The 23,232-nt window shown below is 41.6% G+C and overlaps 1 protein-coding gene and 1 long non-coding RNA gene across 2 annotated transcripts; both read right to left on the bottom strand.

Moving 5' to 3' along the window:
* Nucleotides 1-5,004: 5,004 nt before the first annotated feature.
* LOC136763206 (uncharacterized) lies at nt 5,005-6,367 on the bottom strand. Its single transcript, XR_010820963.1, has 2 exons — nt 5,451-6,367; nt 5,005-5,286 (listed from the first exon to the last, which is right to left on the bottom strand). It is a non-coding gene; the product is annotated as an uncharacterized LOC136763206 (long non-coding RNA).
* A 3,382-nt stretch (nt 6,368-9,749) lies between these two features.
* On the bottom strand, nt 9,750-19,964 carry stc2b (stanniocalcin 2b). Its single transcript, XM_066717032.1, has 4 exons — nt 19,647-19,964; nt 15,717-15,859; nt 14,852-15,063; nt 9,750-13,030 (listed from the first exon to the last, which is right to left on the bottom strand). Exons 1-4 carry the CDS (start codon nt 19,786-19,788, stop codon nt 12,628-12,630), a joined length of 900 nt encoding a protein of 299 aa, XP_066573129.1. The 5' UTR covers nt 19,789-19,964; the 3' UTR covers nt 9,750-12,627.
* Nucleotides 19,965-23,232: the final 3,268 nt, after the last annotated feature.

Here is a 23,232-nt window from a genome sequence, read left to right as displayed (position 1 = left end):
TAATAAAATACAAACTCGCTGTTCTTCACACAGCGTGTTATCAAGAAGACACGCTTTTAATATTGTCTGCTGTTAACACTAAATAAGTCCCCATATAAAAATGTTGCCTTTTAAATTAAATTTAGGCCTAATTAACGTGTATATATAATTATATATATGAGTTATTTATGTATTTATTGACAGATGCAATTATCCAGGGCGACTTACAAATACAAGACCATACATATAAACCTACATACTGTGTACACACAATTCAGTGATTGACGCATGTTGTGTATCTTTTTGCACCGCCTTTCTTGTCCTTCTTGCATATTCTATTCCAGGGCGATAAAATGAACAGAAAACTTACACACACAAATGTTTAAAACAACATGGGTCGCTTATTAACACATCTTCTCTGATTTGGATGTATGAATAAACGGTGAGGAATGACTTCACAAACATGACATTCAGGCCTTTTCCATCTTTGCAGAGTTAAGATTCGTGTCCATTGCTGTGCTGTATTGGACAGATCCGATTTATTTAATATTTAATATAGCCCCCTTTTTTAATGTTAGAGTAAGACCTATTTTTGTTTAAATCAGGTACGCTCATCGTGATATACCCTTCAGAAATGCGCATATGCTGAAGTCATTGACACCTCCTCCCATTCCAAGTTATACTTATTCTGGCCATCAAGTAAAATGAAGGCCGACATGCTCAGCTTTTTGTCCACTTTGCTTTCCTTCAGTCCATTTTCAGACGATCTAAAGAACGACGTGATGCGATATATATATATATATATATATATATATAAGATTTCAGATAGTTGATTTTAAAAAAGACAGCATTTTTTATATTCCTCTATAGAGAAAATGCATTTATTTTCAAATCGTTAAATCAGACTTTTGTTTCTGGGCAAGATATCATCTATTTTTTCCTTTTTGTAATCTAAATGGCATCCAAAATAAACAAATAAATGCATTAAGCTTTGCTATTATATATATATATATATATATATAATATAAACACTCCCCCCCCCTTAATTGTGCCGTCTAAATGCAATTGTTCAGCTTGCCTAGTGCGCTAAATCCTCGGTGTCCTGTCGCTTGCATAGCGTGTCTTTCTGCAGCACATTTCCAGATCAGATAAACAGACAGATAGTGATTCCTAAAAACTTCCTGTCGGCCGGGCTGTGGTGGATATTATCTGGCGAGGGGGCGCGATGGGCTTAGGTATTTTATCTCTTCTTGCCCCCCTCCCTGCTGCAGCAGCGCAGACGCCACGGGCATTAGACCCGAGACGGGCTCCTTTCCGCTCCCCTCAGCCCCTGTCAATCAACTTCCGCCCTCCTCAGCCCCTGTCAATCAACTTCCGCCCTCCTCAGCCCTGTCAATCAGCCGCTGTTGCTCTACACCTCGCCTAATGGGGCCTAATTGCAGGGGCTCGAAATAGCAACAAGGAGCATCGAAATTAATTGCCCGCACAGAGCACTGGGCTGTGAATACAACACAGCATTAATGCGACACTCACATGAATTGTAAGACCTCCGAGGTACGGAGACTAGGCTGCCTCTTCTGGCTTAGTTCAGGGCAGGCCATGCGTTTCTGAACAATTTTTGCCCCTCTTTCGCAATGTTTTAGACCTGGTTTAATGTCTTCTTCTTCTTCTTCTTCTTCTTCTTCTTCTTCTTCTTCTTCTTCTTCTTCTGCTTCTTCTGCTTCTTCGTCTTCTTCTTGAGATACTTTTCTTAGTTTGAAATTCTTCCCTAACGAATTACTTTTGGGGGGTTTCTTGGATTGTGAAATGGAAATAAAATGGACAGGTAGTCTTTTAATTTTAAAACAGATTTGTATGCCTCTCATCCCTTGTTCCTCCTGTGGAAGTGTCGTTTTCTAAGGGTAATAATGAAGTGTTTATTGCAGATTATTGCGGGACAATGTTGCGATGATGTGTATTGGCCAACTGAAGGACACCCTTCTGCGAAAAAAACGATTCATGGTTTTATGAGACTGCTGGAGTGATAAACTAATCTCTATTTCCACATCCACATATTAATTAGTCTCATATTGGAAAACATATTCTTATGACTGTCAGATTGCTGTTCGATACCAGTGTTAATGGTTTTAAGAAGCATGCAATCGAAAGTTAAGACTGTAACAGACAATTTTAATTTAATAGCGTCCGATTAATTAAAATAAGGTAACACCCATTAAATAACTTTATTAACGCTTGCAATACATTACAATCATCTACAGAGCGTACGCTTTGTTCAATTTTACATATATAGAACTAGCAAGAATTATTAAAGTGAAAAGACTGTAGACGACAAAAATATCTAATAAGGATAATGCGAGTCTGTTGCGATTAAAAAAACAAATAACTAAATTATTTTAAATAACGTAATATTGTTGTTATTATTGTATGTAGTATAACAGAGATAACAACTAAATAAAATACATACAACGGGAATATATCTCCGTCACTACATGCCTCAGAATAATGTATTTACACAATTCTGCATATAAAGTATCCCCTTCCTACATAATCGAAACAAATATCGAATCGTATTGGAAATATGTTAAATATATATATAATTTAACATCTGGTTGTTAATGATGATTATTTATAATGAGGCTCTATAGCATAATAATTTCAACTAATAATACAATTGTGTAAATTCGAGTTTAGATCCGATACAAATATTTAAATTTCAAATAACCATTCAACGTATATTAACTTCTACACGTTGTAGAAATATATCGAATTTAGTGCACTTTCAATGCCAATTAAAATCTGTCTTTCTATCTATCATGTATGTGTGTTTCTGTATAGATCTATATATTTATTTTTTAATCGTCAATTCGCACAGTGTTACGAAAGCTTAAAATTAACTCCAGCAATTGTCGATTCAATACGTATTAATTTCAGATCACACACTGACAGTGTGTAGATGCTGCAGGATTGAAGTGGCTCTGTGTCCAGCAAATCGGGAGCTGCTGGTCTTCAGATGTCCTGTCAGACGGACACGTTATAAATAAGGATGACGGACACTGTATTGATATGTCCGTACAAGGCCGGCTGTCGCAGTAATGACTCTGTCGCTATCTGGGACTGACCGCACAGCTCAGTCACATCAGCTCATGTGACTCCAAAATAACGCACAGGCGCACGATTCCTCCGCCGTTTCTATAACACTATAGGAGACATATCAGGTACCATCTGCCGACTCCAAACAAAGAAACAAACAAGCCAAGTAATGAATGCTGCATAAGATCCAATTAGGTCGTATTCAGACATAGACTACACATTATTGTAATCTGTGTTTCTAACACTTGTGTGTTTACTGTGTTGGTGAATACATGTAATATTGCCAATACATTGTCTTTAAAATAACAAACAAATAAAAACTATGGGCATCCACATTTCCTAAATTATTATCGCAGGCAGAATTTGGCTGCTTAATCTATGAGGGCAGGGGGTATTTGTTACGTGTGTGTTTCTATAAATTCATAAATAGCCTCCCAGTGTGTGTAAGTTGCGTCTCCATCTCATCAAATGATCTTAAACTGCGTATCAATATCATGGCTGTACTGCCTCCTGTCACTGTTACATTTATGTAGTTCATAAATCTTAATTTGTTTTTAATCTTGCGGTCCAGAGCGGTGGTTCTGGTGTGGAGAGTGCTATTATGTTTCCCTTTTGTTTTTAACATCTTAACAGTCTTAACATCTAAATTTACCAAATTAATAACTTGGAAACGACGAGCTCCCATATCTCCCAGGTCTTAAAAAGAGGCTATTGCCAGGTGCTTAAGGGCGGCACTAGAGAGGTTATTTTCAACTAATTGAATAACTCTTTATTTTGTATTGTGTTAATTATAGGGAGGAGGAGGGACAGGGGAGTCCCTGAGCTCCAATAAGTGTAGCTGTAAACCAGAGTCAAAAGTCCAAGGACAGTGTAAGACTGTGAGACTATTCCCAGACAGGTGTCCTACCAGTATATATTTTTAAGTTATTTTTTTCTTTTTCTTTTCATTAATTAAACCATCAAAATAATGTACCGACCTTGACTACAGTTACATCGAGTGGAAATATTTTGGGAATCGCTAAGTGGCGAGGGGAGATCTGTCCAGAATGCCTTTTACTAGGATACTGGGAACAATACTTCAAAGTACAAAGGAGTGTCCTTGGGGAGTCTCGTCTCTGTCCACACTGATTTTTTTTTTTTTTTTTACAGCACCGTCTAGTTTCTTAATTCTTTTAAGTCCTATGGTTACCCCTTTCTCTCTCTCTCTCTCTCTCTCTCTCTCTCTCTGTATGAAGTGGTTTTGGATTGCTCATTTTCTAAATGATGAACAGGAAACCGAAGTTGAGCTCTGACTGGAATTGACCTAATAATCGTTTGGAAAGACTTCTTCTGTTGTCCCGCTAAAGCCCAAATCTGCAATCACACCGCACCCTCTGGTGGCTCTCCAGATTATTACAAGCTGCCTACAAAAACAAAGGCAAAAAAATATACATAATTCTCTGCTACTGAGTTCAGATGCAGTTTACTAGTCGCCAGAATATACAACGAAAAAGGCATTCTACAAAGTACATAACTATTTATAAGATGCATCTACAATGCTGTATGTTACTGGTAGATGTCCACAGTATACACTCTGGCACAAGAAGCAGGACAGAGGCTGAGCATTGATGTGACTGGAGAACTAAAACGACCCTTAATTATGCAGCGTAAAGTCCATAGCAGCCCATAGAAGAGGCAGTGTTGGCAGAGCCAGTTCAAGACTCTTGAACACTACATGCATACACACTATATACATTATAATCTAGGAACGAACAGGATGTAGAGATGCTGCAGAAGGCTAGTGGAGGAGGAAAGTCAGGGGAACAGTCTTAGGCTTTCATCCAACTGAGGTATGAGGTCTAAATCTCCATGGTCTAACAGTTACATCTCTCAGTTTTCCTTCTTCTAAATGTGTGTCCCAGTGCCGTTACATTACACACAGCACATGCAAATCTGTAGTGCTCTATGAAAACCAGTTTATTATTTTTCTTCACCAGTGCGTTGCTGTTTTATTAACTATGCATAAGCAATCTTAAACAGCAATATGAATACAAGTGATGAAGCAGATCCTTCTTCTAACCAGATCACCCTGTCAGGTCCTTCATGTACAGAGACGAGCTCATGCATCTGGAGGGGCTGGAGTCTGTGTCTGCGGTGGCCTCGCACAGTCAAGGGACCCAGTCTGTGCTGTGTGTTGGGCACCAGGCCTGAAGCCATCATTGTGCAGCTGTGTTTCCCCTGTTTGTAAAAAGACAAACAAAACGAAACACGTCACTGACATGGGTAATCATGGGGCAATCCGCAAAGGCACTGTAGGATTCTTTGCACTTTGTAAACTAGGACGTATGCATGTCTGCATGTATAGTTAAAGTCTCTGAGTAGTGGTCTATTTGAATGAGGACCTTATATTGGATGTTAAACCGAGCCATGTGTAAAAACAGTTGGCTGATCCTCTTAATTCGGTCCACATGCTGCTCCAGATAGGTCCCGGAAGGCATGCGTCTGATCAGAAGCAGTGCTGGTGTCCTGTGCAGGAATCCTACTGTTATTGTAGTTTTTGTCCTTCTTTCTGATATGATCTCTATAGAAATAAAGAGGGAAATGAAAGTATTGTTTTAATATTAATATTATTAATAGTTTGTTTTTTGTCTGTGAAGCAGCACCAGTTGTGCATGCTGTATTATGCACTGTTATGCCCTATTATAAGACCCAGCAAAGGTGCTTTACCCGCATCAAAGGAAATGTTTACATACAGGAACATATACAATACAGTCATACATCTTTCTTCAGCCCCCATGGAGTAGAGGTCGTTTACAAGCTGTGAGAGAGTTCTGCAGGGGTAGAATTGTAAGTGACGTCATAGTACCTACACTGGCGCCCCGTTAAAGAAGCGACCACGCAGGGGGTAACGGGCAATATGTGTGTCTCTGTGTGGATTTCTTCACCCGCAACATCAACACGAATAACCTCGCCTGTACTCATTGTTTTTCCTATTGTTTGTTTTGTTTTCCCGAAGTAATATTTTTGCAACACGTAACTTTTCCAAACCGAGGGCGGATGCTGAGCGTGACACAATGTAACGCCATGCCTTGTAAAATGGCGCTGTTCCTGAAGGCCACCAACACCATGACATTTCCATCAAATCCGATTTCATCTGATGTCAGCCAGTAGCGCAGTCCTGATTTCATGAAATCGCCCTGGACAAGCATCCAATCAGAGAGCAAGAAGCAGTCACATGACAACACCGGGACCCTTGATCAGCAGATGGGAGGGTGGACCGGAGAGCAGGTCTCGTACACATGAAACTGTGGTAAATTGGCAAAAGCCATTCATTAAATTAACATTACATGAATATTTTCCTTTCAGTCTCGTATTTCTTACCTCCCATTTCGTTTTCCTAAAATCATAGTCGTGTATCTTATACATGGGGTTGCTCTCTTTCACAGATTTCTAGTGGTTTGATGTTACTGTTAAATATTTGCCCCAGTAATTATATTAAAAGTTATACATTTATTTTTTAAGTATTATTTTGTATACTGGTAATTTAGCCTTGATTTACGTCTTTTTCTTTTTAAGTCGGCAAAAGCAAAATATTCTCCGTTTTGGCTAGTGTAGTTGCTAATAATACAAACCATACATTACAATAACACACACACACACACATATATATATATATATATATATATATATATATATATATATATATATATATATATATATATATATATATATATATAATTATGGCTGTCAATCGATTAAAATATTTGATTCGTTAATCAATCGGCATTAGTTGATTAATCGGGCACTTTTTCAAATGCAATTGTAATAAGTGTAACAGACTTTAAGTGTTTGTGCCACACAATAATGTAATACATACTATGCATTTATATTGCAGTATAACAACGCTGTAACGTTAATGGTAAAAAAAATAAAATTGAGTGTATATTTAAAAAAACACCATATCATTATAATCAGCAAACTCAATTATAATCGCTACAGCAAACGGGTGTTTTGCTCACAAAGGATACTGTAAACTACCCACACTGCCCTTGTAAGAAAAGCATTGCATGCAAATGAAACAGAAAACCTGTCCTTACGAATCCAGTTTGAATCCAACGTTGAGTTTTCCCATTTGCGGCTGTTCCCGCAGTTGTGCGCACATACTGCACCCGTGATGGGATCTCTTGCGTGTTCGCCTTTATAATGTAACACTAGAAACTAGAAGTTTCACCAGTTTCATTTAATTACTCTGTGTTCCTGAATACACTGTGCATACCCCTTCGTGACTTTTCTTAAATATATGTATTAAATATGCCTACTGCGTTTCAGCTGCATAAACGCAAATCAAGCCCAAGTCGCAATCTCTGCCTCACCTACAGCCTGCAGTCATTCATGTGCTTGGAAAACACACGCATTGTACAGCCAGTGTCTTACCACTGTAGTCACATTGAGTGGACACAGTGATGACCCCGCAAATAAACACTTGTTTCATCTGTGTGTTTTAACTGTGCAGTGTAGCCGTTTAGAGCAAAAAAATCGCTTTCATGTTATTTATACCGATCATTTTTATGTGTTATGTTAATATTTCAATTGAAATACCCTACTCCATTTGTGCTAGTTTTATTCGATCATTATTAACTATACTACAGTTTTGGCTCTTGTAGTAGCTCGAAATGTCGGCGCTTTAGTGTTAACCGTATAATCGCCAGTCATTATAATGGACATTTGTATTTGTTTTGTATAAATGCATGCACACATGAAACAATGTAAGAATACCAGTGTTAGATCGTAAAAATATTAAAGTCCATGTTTTGAACAAATATGCAAATATGTTGGACAAATATATTTTTGCAAAGTCCAATACTGAAACTAGTATTGCTTTCATTAATTTCTGCAACAAATACTGAGTGCACACTTGCACAGACGTGGGTGAAGCCCTCTTCTTTTTGCCACAATGTACAGCATAGTTGAATATGCACGGTAGGCGGTTTACCATAACTGAATATGCGTATACACACAGTATTTACACTATTACACTTGATATTTATTATAACCGAGGTGTGTGTCTCTTGGATTTGGACACAGAGGTAGAAGGAGAGACACCTACAGACCAGGGTACTCAAATAGGCAATTAAAGGTTTCAAGGAAATCATTGGTCTACTGTGTGCGTCACGGGTTATGTCTATACATTGTTAAACACATCTGTGAACGCACGAAGTTGTCATGATCAAGCATTAGGCTGTATTAGCCTTTGGAGCTGTAACTGTTATTTCCGTAAGTCATCGCTAGAGGGCAGACAGGCACTATATTAAAGAGTCTATTTCCAATTCACAGAAAATTGGTTTCATATTAAACTATACATTGCGTGGCTCCTTTTCTTCTTTCTTAAAGGAAGGACTTGCATTGTAATTCATTCTGTATAGTTCAGTAGCGTCAGTTCAGCAATTAATAGAAATGAAGATCTCAACATGACCCGAAAACACACTAGTCTTTGCCTCTGCAGAGAAACCCAGAACACAATCTCCAGTTCTCTGTCCATTACAAATGCCTGTTTGAGTTGGAGACATGATCTGCAATGGGCCTCTAATGTGTCACAGTTTTTGGGTCATAGCGTTTGGGAAGGGGGACCATCATACAAACTGTGTTATAGTATGTTTTCAGATTATTGATTAATCATTTAAGCATTTTGGTAGAGAACATTCTCAGCCTGTCAGCAGTTTCCTTTCTTAGTTTCTGTGACACACAGGTTTATGAAAGGCTTTGTTGCTGTGCTTTGATAAAAAATATCTTCTCTAATTGCACGCAACTTTAACCAACCAGTGAGCGCAAGTTGTTGTCTTCTAAGGAGAGAGCGAGAGAGAGGGAACATAATTCCGCAGAGGCTTTAGTAAACGAATATGATTAGCCATGGCAGAACTAAAAGTAATAACTCAGGCTGTAGCTCTGCTGGCCACAGCCCAGATCAGATCCAGTTACCCTGCTTAGGATGGAGGTGAAAGCAAGGCGGTAGTCAGCTGGCGGGTCCTCTGTGTGCTGGCACTCCCTCTCTCTGAGCACAGGGCAGCTCAGCCCAGCCCGGCCTTGGGGAGCATATTTACAGAGCTGCCTGATCCTATGTCACTGCTCCAGATCTCCCAGCTCTTTTATAGCAGGTAGTGTGTAGTGTAGTCTTGAGCGGCAAGACTCTGTTGCAGCCAGCCAAGACCCCGCCAGGCATGACAGCTTTATGTGTGCTTTATGTGGCTGTGGGGACCTGGGCTGACATCATCGGAGCCGAGGCCATGGCTGGAGTGCAGGAGAGGTCTCTGGAGGAGCCGTTGAGTGTCATGCACTTGGAAGCTGAAGGCCACTCATGTGCCAGCAGGAGAGGAGCGCCTGTGGACGTGTGGTCCCTCGCTAACGAAGGCCTCGGTGGCCCTCTCATTCCACATGCCTCAGCAACTCTGTTCAGATTCAGGACAGTACTTCAATACAGTGATGTGACTCATGATTGGTACATTGGACAGTGCATGAGCTGGGGTTTTCACAAAGCTAAGACCTTGGTTTCGGAGGAATGAAGTGTTCTGATTAGATCAATCCCGAGACTGTGATACTGCTCAGGATGGCTTTGTGCTGGTCCCAGAACAAACCATATGCGGGGCAGTAGAAAGATCAAACTGGGGGTCAGTGCGAACACAAAACAAAAACACCACGTCCAGTAATACGTTAAGAAAGAGTTTAATAAATAATGTAGAACATCGCTGTCAATATAATCATAGACTTGTATAAAATGATACATTGCATAACAAACCTCACTAGTGGCATGAATATGTACAACACAGGTACAGGCTGACAGGAAGGCCACGAATCCAATGGGTTATATGACTAACAACAAATAAACAGCAAGAGTAAGGGAAATAAATAGAAATGTGAAATATTTACAATATAGTATCAATGGAATCAGTAGGCAAACACACGTGAACCTTCACAAAAACAGGAACAAAAAATAATAATCAAAAAATCGTCACATACAAAAAATGACCCATGGAAAAATCATTTTTTTTAATTAAATCAAGATACATTTTTGTCTTATGTGTCTGAACCAATGAAGATAAATATTCTGAGGTGATGCGTGTTGTTAACCCTTGTTATTTTCTGTGTGTCTGTGCATATTCATTCCTCTACTTGTGCTGTGGCGGGCACATCAACCTGCACATTTCTGTTGCTACATGCAGGAGAGGACAGTTAAGGATAATTGGCAAACTTGTTATCATTTTTATTTTTATCATAGTTCAATCATCAATAGTTTTTTCCTTTTTGTAATGCTATCTCAGCAGTGGTATGGGCACAGAGCTGAAGTTAAACTAGGACTTTATTTACCCGTTTATCTATCGGCTTGTTTTTAGGAGAATTAAAACAAAAAAAAGAACAGACAAACTGTGATTTGAAGAAGTTGAGCATCTTGCTGTATTTTGCTCCTGTGCATTGTGGGTTATGAATAAAGCAGTGGTGGAAGATACAGACAGGTTGCCTAGCTACTACCCTACCCCACACAGTGTACTGCGCTGTAAATGCTTCCTTTTGCGAAGTGTGTCACTGCGGAGAGGCTGCACTGCGGCGGATCTATCCGAGAGCGTAGAAAATAAATTAATAACTGAGAATGTAAGATTATATATATATTACCAAAGAGCAGCATGGCATAGCAGAGGAACTAAAGCGCACAGTGTTACACTCGCAGGCCGGGAGCGCTGCATCTCCCTGGGCTCCAGCTGGCTGCCCACCAGCAGCATTCTTGGAACGGCCTCGGCAAACAGAGCGATCTCAGTAACCATTCGTGAAGCTCCTTCTGTGGACTTAACCTTATTCCACAGCTCAGATGTGGGCCACTTCTCCTTTTGATCGGTCTGCATTGTGAACTGCGACCTTTAGCGAGACCTTTTGTTCTACGACCACGAACCCCAGGAAAGATTAACATTGGGGGTGGGGGGGAGAAAATAGGTTAGGTGGTTTCTAAAAAAAAAAAAAAAACAGACTAGAATAACATGAAGACATGAAAACAGTTGGCTGATCAGAAGCACCAGAAGGGTGTCAGGAGGGCAGGTGGGCTGGCGTGGGCTGTGCATCCCGCAGCTTCCTGACCGTTGCGTGACAAAAGGAAAGTTCCCAAGAAAGCAACGCTCTCCGTACACCTGGAAGAGCAGTGGCATCTGTGGACCCGTTTGATCGACATTCCTGAAGAAGACTAGAATACGACACCTCGCCTCTGGGCACGCGGCCCAAGCGGCTGCAGCAACTCGTGGTGATTTGGTTATCTGCTCCTCAGATACAGGGACTCTATTGAGACCTGGCTCCAGTTCCGTTCTTGGCAGTTAAATCGGTGTCATTTCATTATTTTTTTTCGTAAAAAAAATAAAATAAGTGTGTGTATACATATATGTACACACGCACTTTTTAATATATATATATTTATATATAATGTGTGTAATCCTTGTAGATAAGTCAATTTTTTTTTTCTGCAGATGTTTTCTCACATAATTCCAGTAGGGAGTAGTATAGACTACATGGTGGTGATCTCCATTATTCCACTTGAACCGATAGAGTGAGTGTAGAAGGGCTTAGGCATCTCTACAGATCTTACTGTCGATTGTATTTCTGTTTGGCCTACAATGAAGGTAAACTACTCTGCTGGAAAGACGAACCAGAACCAGTAAGCTATCTGTAAATCAGGGTGGGGGTCAATTCCCTTATTCAGACCTGTTCCAAATTCCAATTCCAATTGGAATTGAATTGAGAGAAGAATTACAAACGGAACAGGAATCGACCCGACCCCGCCATAAACACATTGCAACAAAATATCAGCTGCAAGGCTAATTATTTTCCTGTGGGACAAGGTGAAGCTGTGGAAACTGGTGTAGCAGGCAGTTTACTTGTAAAAAAAAAAAAAAAAAATGTTATTAATGCCATAACCTCTTATGCACTTTATATCATATGTGCCAGAACTGGACTTCAATCCTGTACAGTTGTTACTTAACAATCAAGTATAGAATTATAATACAAACAGATCTTCAACTTAAAAAAAAGAAACAAACAAAACAAATATGTTACATATTTACAATCCAGTCTGTTCTGTTCTGTGAAGTATTGTACTATCTGTAGCATTATCAGGGAAAGCTATCTTCTGGAGAGTGTGTGGTTACGTGTGTGTATATACAGGCACACACACAGTGCCACACATTCTGTATATATCGATATCGATGGGTAGATATATATATACACATATATATTGAAAATGTAGTATAAGGAAGAAAAATATTAAAAATGATAAAAATTGGAAATGCAATATCACGAGTAAATTAATAATAATCATAATAACAATAATCTGGCCTTAAAATAACAAAATGCACTGCACCACACATACCCTGCAAAGTTATGGTGAAGAGGTGTTGGAATGACTGCAAATGGGGAATTGGGATCTTTCTCTCTGCCTCGGTCTCTCTCTCTCGTATTTATTGATCTACCTATTTATTATATTATGTTGTTTTATTCATTTATTTGCTCATTCAGAGACAGTAAGTTCGTCGGGCCCCTGCGCTGTCGGTTTCACCTCCGGATGTCGGTGTTCTCAGGCTCTTCCTGCTCCGCCCGGTCTGCCTCGCTGTTGCCGCGCCTCGGAGCCTGTCCCCTGCGACTGTGCGCCTTTGCCCCCTTCTCCTTCTCGCCCTGCCTGGAGGTCCTGGAGGCCTCCCTCTCGGCCTCGGGCTGCGTCTGGGCCGGGTCCAGCGTTCCTCTGTTGCCGGGGCGGTGGGGGGGGTCCGCGTGTCTCCGCTCGGGTGGGGGGGTGACGGGGGAGGGGTGCTCGTCGGGCCGCCCCAGGGGGCAGAAGCTGAGGCTGTCACACAGGGCGCCCCAGTTCTGCTCGCACTGCTGCCGCACGCTGCGGATCAGTGCCTCCCTCACCTCCTCCCCGCAGCCCAGCAGGATGTTCACCAGCTCCACGTAGGGCCTGCGAGGGAAAGACCAGAGGCGCTGTGATTGAAACCTTCAGGAGTCGAGAGCAGAGATGGCTGGTTAGTTCCTGCGACCCAGCCTCTACCCTCCTTCCTCACAGAGCGAACAAAATGGCATGAAAAGGAAAGGTAATAAAGTGGATCGCACCGGGACCCGCTCAATGCACTATGATTGCAGTCCAGTCCAGGAGTCTACAGTTTCATGGGTAACCTCAGATGCTCAGTGAGTACAGAGGCATGGGAGATGCAGTTTTCGCCAGTTTTTGTGTTTTGATTCACTTTTATCAGGACTGTTGTAAATGGAATTATTCTGCTCATGATGGTTTTTGGAAAAGTGTGTATTTGGTGACAACAACAAGTAAGGGTGCTGTCTGCAAAGAAATAATAATAATAATAATTTAAAGAATGATAATGCTCCTAGCCAGACCTTCCACATTTCTTGCCAGCAGAACCTCAGCACAGACTAGATGGTTCCTCAGAATGGCTAATGTGAAGCAGCATTGATACCGTGCAGATGCACTGACCCTGTTAATTCTGTGTGCCTTGAACCAATCTGTGAGGCGCAGCCTCCCACAGCTTTCTGTAACATAATCGCAGCCTTGTAAAACATACACAGCCATCGGGGAATAAAGTAACAGAATCCTTTCATATATATATATATATATATATATATATATATATATATATATATATATAAAGAAAAAAAGTGGCATAAAATAAACAAAGATAGTCCTGTTTCTTATTGAACTGCTAGAAAAAAATGAAAGTAAAAAAAAATATATTACTTCACTTCTTCTGCGCTGCTGTTTGGCTTTCTGTCTAGAGCTGCAAAACATTCCTAAATTAAAAACCAGGGACAAGCCACAAACAAAAATAGAACGGGGACAACATGCTTTTGTAAGCTTACTGTTGCATAAGAAACTATAAAATTGCAAAAAGTGAAGTAAATTGAACTTGAAATGTTACATCAGTCTGTGTTCCACTGAAGCTGATTCACACAGACTGCACCTAGACATTGGAGTCTCTCTCTCTCCGTTTCTCTCTCTCTCTCTCTCATTCTCTTAAGAAATTTAACTCTCGGGATTGCTCTGAAATGTCTTGAGGGCATTTTCTATTTTCCTTTTGCAATAACGGAATCACCTTGATCACTGGGACCTTTTGTCTCCCCTCAATTGTTTGAACGTCTGCACAAGTTTCTAAATTTAGCCGCTTGAGATTAATTAATCTTTTTGGAGTTCGCTGAACTTGAGCTTTGTTTTGACGGCAAAGGAAGAACGTTCTGCCCCCAGCCATTCATTTTTAAGTTAACATGCAACCACAAGTAGATAATAACTTACAAACATAACACACAGGGTACGGTTGTGTCATTCAGATAACAGGCAGGTGTTGTTTTTGACATTGTGCTCTGGCTGCATGTTATAGTCACGTGTTGATTTGGGCCCGTGGCATCTCTGGGCCTCACATTGGCAGATAACGAGTAAAGTAGATTTAATTTTCTAAACTGTCACTTGAGTCCCCAAACAGTTCTGTCAATGGCGGGGATTTAACAGGATGTGAGGACTTAAGCCCTGGTCCTGAATTCCTCAGGGTCCGATTACCTAATTGAAAGTTAAGCTGGAACGCAATTTATGGAAAATGGAAGGAACTCTAGCACCGGAGAAGAGACGGCTTGCTGTGGGTCAGGGATGTCTTGGTTTTCCTTTCTAGGTCAGCTCTGAATGGCTTAATTGCACAACACTCTGCATAAAAGTTTGTAAATCTGAACTGATGCAGAACAGAAACAGATCTGCCTGCTGTGGGAGGACGGGGGCACTCACCCTTTCGGAAACAGATCTTGGAAGTGAATCATCTCCACCATGACGTTGACGTTGTCTTTGGCGGCGGAGCACAGGTTGTGCTTGACGTAGCACTCCCTCTGCAGCTGGAACACCATCTCCTTGATGGCCGGGCACTTGCGGCTGATGCAGCTGAAGCGGTGCCTCAGTCCATGGGCCATGCACTTGAGGGCGTCTTTGATGAAGGACTTGCCCTGCCCGGTCGGAAAAGAAAAGGGTGTTGAGGACATGGATGCAGGCCGTGGGGAAGCAGGTTAGAGAGGCAGACCCATCACCAAGTTGCTTAGAAGTGAAGGATTCGCTTTTGAGGTCATTATTAGTCTTCTTCTCTTCCTTCAAATGTGTTTTTTTAGTCTATGGCTACTTCTGTGCCTTGTGCTGTGTGTGCCAGGCTGGAGTAACTGATATTGTGATGTTGGCAGATTGCTCCTGGTCAGTGACAGAGCAGGGTAAAGTTTCCACCCAGGGGTTTGAGTCTGTGTCTAATGAGGAGATGCCATTCCGGTGAGACTGGAAGAGTCTTAGTCTGACAGCTCCCCCCGGGCGCTCCGTTCCTCTGTGTGGTTTCATAGCGGTACTCTAGCCTCCTCAGTGCCTGTACCGTGGACTGCGCTACAACACAGTGGTCTGTTTAATAAGTGCACATCCAACCCCCCACAAAAAAAAACTAAAATCTTTTTAAACTGTAACATCCCTAACATGAGGTCTTGTGCTGGCGGAAGTGTTTTAGGGTTGATCCCCCCCAACAGAGTTCTATGGAAATCTCTCTCTCTCTCTCTCTCTCTCTCTCTCATATATATATATATGTATGTGTGTGTGTGTGTGTGTGTGTATATATGTTTTTTACCTGGGAATCGAACTTCCCTGCATTGTGAAGGAAAGTCATGCAGATCTCTTGCAATCCTCTGATCTCGCAGGAGTTGTTCTCGAAGCACTCAAACACGCCGCAGCCCACGTCCCCAGCATTGACCAAGCAGTGCTGGATCTCGGCTGAGAGGGTGGCCGGCAAAGGGATAGGACAACAGAATGAGCTTGGTTACTTGTTTGAAACCATTTTACAACAACAACAACAACAACAACCAAACTATAATTCCCGTCGCCCCCATGTATAATAATAATAATAATAATAATAATAATAATAATAATAATAATAATAATAATAAAAAAAACTTAAAATAAAATAATACAAATACATTAAACACAGCATGCAGAGGGAAACAATCCAAGATTCTGGGTCAACATATCTGCAGGGCTAATAAAAATATCTGGCTCGATAACTGCCACACAGTGCTACCACGATTCCTCAGAGCTGCCCATCTGCTGTAACACTGAGATGAGCTCTTCTGTCTCTGGGGTTTCACTGGGGGGGGTGTCATTCTAGCTATTGCTTGGAGGCAAAGTCCTAGCCATGTACATTCTACACAGTGGGTCCAGAGGTCTGAAATCTGGGAACTAGTGAAGTCTGGGTGTAGATGCTTATGAAATTCCTCACGGGGCTGGGAGGCTGGCAAAATGCTGAAATACCGAAGAGGCAGTGCCACACTGCAATGTAACGAGGGTAAGGAGCAACAGCACAGAGTGTGTCCTATAGAAAGGCTAATTGCTCCCTCATATTCTGAGCTACTCTTGGAGAGGAAGTAGTTAATAGCGGTTTGATTTATAGGGATGAGATTAGGGAGGGGCCCTTCTAGAGCTGCAGCCAAGCCTTAATGTAATTATACTTTAACATGATGACAGTCTTAAACACCTATAGCAAAATGAAATGAGAACAAGCAGTGCCAAACAAAGTACAACAGTGAATAGAGCTTGCAAAAGTGCAGACTACATGGACACCCTGCACTGTGAATGCAACCACCAATGCGTAAAAGTGGGGTTTCAAAATGTAAAACCATATCGTCATCAAGATAGGGCAAGACCCAGCTGAAGGGAAAGTCAATAGCCCCCATGCAGAATCTGCTTTCTGTGGATGCTTGTGGACTTAGATATTGTTCAACTGATGCAAAAGACCCAGTAAAGGTTATGCGGTTTTACAGGTTTTTATGTTTTTCTCACTTCTTTTATTTTATACCCCTCTCCAGAAAAAGAAAACAAAAAAACCTGGTGAACCACAAAGAGAAAGGTGTAAATAAGAACAAGCTGAGACACTTGAGACAGTAACCTGATAAGGGATATCACATGCTTACACTTCCTCATTAGTTGAGAATGAGAAGGAACAACACGGATCTGAAGTCAAAGGGGTGAATGTGACCCAAGCTAGGTGCCGTACGAGTGTGGCTGTGCACCCTGCCTGGATGTCAAATCTCCCTGGACTGAATATATAAACCTCGAGAGTCCCCTGCAAAGGCAATTTATCATTTTCAGTCCTCACCTACAGCGCATCTGAATATTGTAACATCAATTAATTTAATTGACTTGGGACTCTGGACCTTTTAATTTATTACACCAACATGACATAATTCTGAATATTTTCCAGACTATGATTAGTATTATTTCAATTTGTATTCTTTAAACAAGAATTCTGATGGATTACAGGATTACTTTGCACCTTTGCACACACACACACACACACACACAGTTTACTACTGTTATACTTACAGCTGTATACACAAAATAAAGTGGAAAAAAGTGTCACGAAATTGAAACTCCAGATTTTTGTTTTGGTGAAAAGTAATTAAATGTTTCAACACAACTGCTACTGCAAGTGATTTTGAACAGGGAAAGAAGAGGGGTGGGGGTAGATGTGTATACCTTTGGGGTGCCCCATTGACTGAATGCACTGTATCTATTTTTAAGCCTCGGCTGAAGCTTCCTGGGATGACTGTATGATGAAATACCATCTGCTCTTAGTGATGAATGGAGAGAGACGCAACTCTGTGACCGACCTTCTCGAAAACCGAAAGGGCACAGCCTGTGAATAGCTCCGCTGAGGTGCATCAGAGCAAAGCAAAGCAGAAAACGTGGCCTGATTAGTATGAACCGTGGGCCGAAGTGCATATTTCATGAACATTTACAACATGGACACTACCGTTTAAAAAGTACTGTCTTTCCATTAATTGCATTGAAATAAGTTAACCGTGCCTACACATACAAATCCAATAACAGTTTTAGAATAAAAGTAGCAACACATGATCTGATATCCATTTCATTTTCTAAAATATGCGGTACTGCAGCCCAGTAGAAGTGAAACCAGGGCGCTGCGACAGACCGCGCCCGTCAGTGAGGTGACCGGTGCCCCGCCGTGTGGGCCGCGACTCCGCCAGGTCCTCCATGCAACCGTGTCTGCGCTCCACGTACTGCAGAGCCAGCCGTCTCCACCCAGACCCGGTAAAGAAGGCCAGCGCTGAACGGGACACCAGTGGCTACCTGTACGTCCCCATTTACCCAGGGGCACATTCACATTAGGAGATAACGTTCATTAGACCGTGTTATAAGTACATGCTTATAAATGCCAGTTTAGAATAAAGTGAGGACATAACAATCAGCAACATGTCAGTCCAGGCGCGCATGAGCGGTCAGATACCATGCGCTGCGTGCACCTGGGACTGCGGTGCTGTGCCATTACCCACTGGGTCAGCTGTGTGCAAACAGACCACTTCTGAGATGGGACCAACTCAGGGCACACGTTTCTCTCTGTGTATACGCACTTTTATATAGCCACTACGAGCTCAAATGAAAGAAATTCCTCAGCCAAGGCCAATTTGAATGCCGGGGCTTGGCTGGCCGATCGGAGCCGCTGTGCGGACAGCCTTACTACCATCCTTCTTCATAGGGAATAAGAGAGGATGTAGTGTAATAGTAACTTGGATAACGTTAATTCCCAGATGTTACTTGTGATTTCGCATCCTCATAAGGAAATGCATTATTGATACTACTATCACCATTGTTGCTTTTAAGCACCCACATTCTGCACGACAGAAAAACTAGCCTTTTGCCTTTGTTTTAGACATCAGACAGGATCAGATGCATGCCACTCGTCGGAGCTGCCCTTGTGTTATTGCATCATGCTGCCCGCGGTACAATGTGTGTGGAGGGATTGTGCCATGCTTTTCATTTCAGTTATTCTTTACACTACGTGACGAGGTGACATTTACACAATTCAATCAACTCAGACAACGCAGCTCACCGGCCTAAGAGCTCCACTTGGAGCTACCTGAAGCCCACCCAAGTTGACTTTCTTTTTATCTTTCTTCCTTGGGAGAGGAGTTCCCTTTGCCATCTCGAATGGATACTTGTAGTGGCCGTACAGCGATCGCTTTGAATGCATGATTTAACTTTTACCGCTAGACACACACAGCCGCAAGATGTCTAAACACAAACCCTTTTAATGAAAAGTCACACACACACACACACACACACACACACACACACCTTTAGAGCTCCGGTCGTATAGACTGTCTAGTCTCCCTTGTGCCGCAGTATTAGTAACTGACTAAGATATTGGATCTATTTTCTCGTGGATTTACAAGAGATCGACTTTCTTTTTAAATGCAGCGAGAGAGAGAAAGCGAGAGAGAGGGGGAAAAAAACATCTATCACGTTGTAAATCCGTACTTCAGATTTTGTTAAACAATACACTGGTTTATGAACACAGCACAAACAGTACAGACGCACGCACACATGGTAATATCGGTAGAAATCAGCGCACAATATTGAAATTCACAATTAAGCACCGACCCCCTGCACGGAGCACGTGCCTGCAGCCGCACATTTACTACTGAAGTTCAGCCGGAAAACAGGCTGCAACAATGAGACATCCCACGTTTATGTCCACACGTACCTGTGTTTTGCAGAGAAAGGCGCCCCTTCTGCTGGTTAGCCGGCTTTTCTTGGGGGTTTTCGTGAAGCTCAATATTATCCGTCCCCACTACTTGTTCAGCGACAGTGAAAACCAGCAGGACTAGTGCCAATTTCACTAACATTTTCTGGTTGCTAGGCTAATGTATCAAACCGGTACTTTAGATACAAAATGAATGAATGGGTGCACGAGTGAGTGGAAGTCTGTATGCTGGTACGGGTCTCAGTGGCGGGGCGCTCGCTGCTCGGGCGGTGCTGAAAGTGCGTCTGCGGGACAGAGATGCTGCCTATATTGCGCGGAGCCCTGGTGTCATTTTGGATGAAGGAGTTCAGCAGGTGTTGTCATTCGCGGCTGCTGACCAATCAGAGGCGCAGTTTCCACGTCCAAGTTTGAGGGGCGTGGCTGAGTGGAAGTTCTCCGCGCCTGGATAAAACAAACTTTGTCTGATGTGCAGAATAAGGCGTGATTTTTGTTTTTGTTTTTTACACAAATGTTGGTGCATAAATAAATCTGTGCTCCCTCTAGCTACAGCTGTATGGCTCAAGAGCCTTTTAAGTGTTTCAGTGTGTGTTTGTATATATATATATATATATATTATGTATACAACATTCAAATGGGTGTACATATTCCATACAACCTACTATCTGTGCTGGCCAGGGGGGACCCATCTCCAGTATTCACCACAGCCACTAGACAGAGGGAGTACAGTAACATTGTAGTTTACTAGTCCCACAACATACTGCCAACTCCCTGCTCCTAAAACAAATTACAGGACAGAAACGCCAAAACCCAGTAAAACAAGCACCTCTTTGCAGCGCTGTGTAGCGGGGTGTCGGGTCAGTGGACAGCTGCAAGCCTGTTTTTACTTGAGGGTTAAGCTGGAGTAATGTCCAACACAAACAAACAGAAAAGGTTATGGTTTCCCAGGGAGCATTAAAAAAAGCAGGCATACATGCACACGATATATAGTAACCTCTCTCAACCCCCATGTCTTGCAACTCCATCAGCCCATTATTGTATTGCATTACCTTTAACACTGAGTGCATTAAGTCCACTGTAAGAGTGTTGAAATGACATCAGGCGTGATATTGCCTGACATTTATCCAAAGGCAGAGTTTTACTAGGGGGTTCGTGCCATCTCTGTGTCGCCAGCAGACCACGGAAAATTAGATCAGCGAAGATCTTCCCTTGTTTAAAATCATATTATACAAAACTAAATTGCCTATATAACTTATCATACTTACATTGGCAGTGTGCAGCAGCAATGCACATTACGTTTCTGCGCCCCAGTATTTGTCAACGCTATAATTTAGATAATGTGGCTACAATCGCTGGTGAAGGCAAATTACAACGTTTCTGTGCACTAATAGCGGGCAAGAGCCGACACACTGCTGAAATAATTCACTGGAGTAAGACTGCCAACCCACTCTCTCACTGACTCTCACATAGGCACTCATGGGGCCTGGCAGGCATTTACAAAGAAGGAATGTAAGTTTTCCACTTTTTACTACTACTACTTCTACAAATAGGTCACATGTACCATACTGAGTATATAATATCTTAAAAATGAAAACGGTTAAACTATTAAAATTACAACATTTTCGAAAAAAATGAAATAACGTTTAGAATTCCGTATTTAAACTTTTAAAGTCAGTTGCCTGCATGCTTTTTTTTTTAAAGCAATACACTTATTTTGATGTCATACTGACCCTTACGTCATTAAAAGCAGTTTATTGTTCATGAGCATCGTTATTGTTCATGATTAAACCCAGGATTTACTTTGGATTCATCCTTGAGCCTTATATATTTAAAATATTTACTTTCCAAATAAGATACCAGGAGAGGTTTAATTTAATACCATATGGTTTTCTGTGACTTTTTCCGAATGAACAATGTATTTGATCCTCACTGAAATGCACTCACAGTGCACAAATAAGGACAGTATCTTGCATTAACTATACTATGCATTAATACTGAGTCTGAGTGAAGTGGTGTGATTGGTATAAAGGTAGTGATTCATCTCAGTTTCGAAGGGCAGCAGTCCTTTGTGTTGCCTAATTACTGCATGCTTGGGAAAACTATAGGTGTTGCTTGGGTTCCCTAAGCCAATTAAATAATAATTCAAAACAGGAATGCAGTGAAATGTAGGGTCACCCTCTGGCCTCACAAAAAACTGAATATCACATCGCCGTGTTAAAGCCTGAACTTATTTTAAGCCAGGTCATGACTTTTGGGGTCATCATCCATCAAATGAACTGGGATATCAGCCACCATTTTTTTTGTCTCTACGTTGTAATTAGTGCATGTGTGGCGTCTACAGAGATTAATCTATGGGCCTTCCTTTATGTCATGGAAAGGGCTAGTGAAAAGGAAGCTTCATCTGAGCCTTTTATTATATTCTAGTCATGTCTGCTGCCAAGTTCACCAACAAAAGGGGGGCAACAGTGGCAAGGCCTGGCAGGAATTGTATCATTCAGCCGTATCTTGCTGGAGTCAGCTGCACCATTCAGGGCTGCCCGCACAAAGGCAGGGTTTGCTCAGGGAACTGACAGCAACCCTCATGTTTAATGCCGGCTATTTATCATTTTCACCCCAGGTACAGCACAGACGTAGACCCCTTTCAGGGTTCAGTTTAAATACCCAAACTGTGAGGAAAACTGTACAGAAAAGTGCTAAAACACCACTTTGAAATGTGAAACGTTACTACTATTGGAATTTATAAATTGAATTTCAGGAGTAGACAACTCAGATTCAGCTCTCTTGTTTCCGCCCAATAAAGTATAAATACCCTGTCCTTATCACCCCCTCCCAGCATTCGTAGTTTCACATCCAACCATCTCCCCGTCACTGCCTCTGCAGCAGCTCCTTGGCTCATTCCTGGTATGAAGGGTGGGGGTGGGGGTGGGGGTGGGAAGGGGTTGACAGTCTGCATCCGACGCCAGACCGTCATGCTCTCAGCCAAGTGAGTTCAGCCAAACCTCTTAACATTTAAACCTCACCAAATCACAATCAGTGTTGTAAAACTACTGAACTACCGCTAATGGACATCGCGTGTTTGATCAGAATGATTTTTGCACATCAGTAGAGTTCCGGTGGACCTCAAAAAGTCTTATTCAAATAAGATAGCACAGTGGATAAAAATATTTGTGCACCCTGCTGCAATCATTATACTGTACGTTTTCAGCAACAACACCACTTGAGGATCTGCATCTTCAGAATTGTATTGTACCTCCTCCATATTTAACTATGGACTTCCAGCTAGGTTGTTTATGAGTTGCCCTTGTTCATAATCTCACAAACAGTCTTCAGTTAGATCCAGAGAACCTCTGTTGAATGGACAATGAAACCAGAGCCTCCTGCTAGGTCTAGAATGATGTTTTTTCACTCCATGTTTAGTAGACATCACAAGTGAAGTAACAGTTCAGTAAATTGTTACTGCTTGTAACATATTGTAACTCTTTAATGTGTCTTTGACTTTTGCACACTTTGTGTATATATTTTTATATTGATGTAACTGTTACAAGAAGAACCATATAAGATAACATTTATATATAGATCCCAGACACCA

The sequence above is a fragment of the Amia ocellicauda genome, chromosome 11 (genome assembly GCF_036373705.1).
Source record: "Amia ocellicauda isolate fAmiCal2 chromosome 11, fAmiCal2.hap1, whole genome shotgun sequence".
Lineage (NCBI taxonomy): Eukaryota > Metazoa > Chordata > Actinopteri > Amiiformes > Amiidae > Amia > Amia ocellicauda.
The sequence above is the reverse complement of the archived record's forward strand: the minus strand, read 5'-3'. Positions and strand labels throughout refer to the sequence as shown.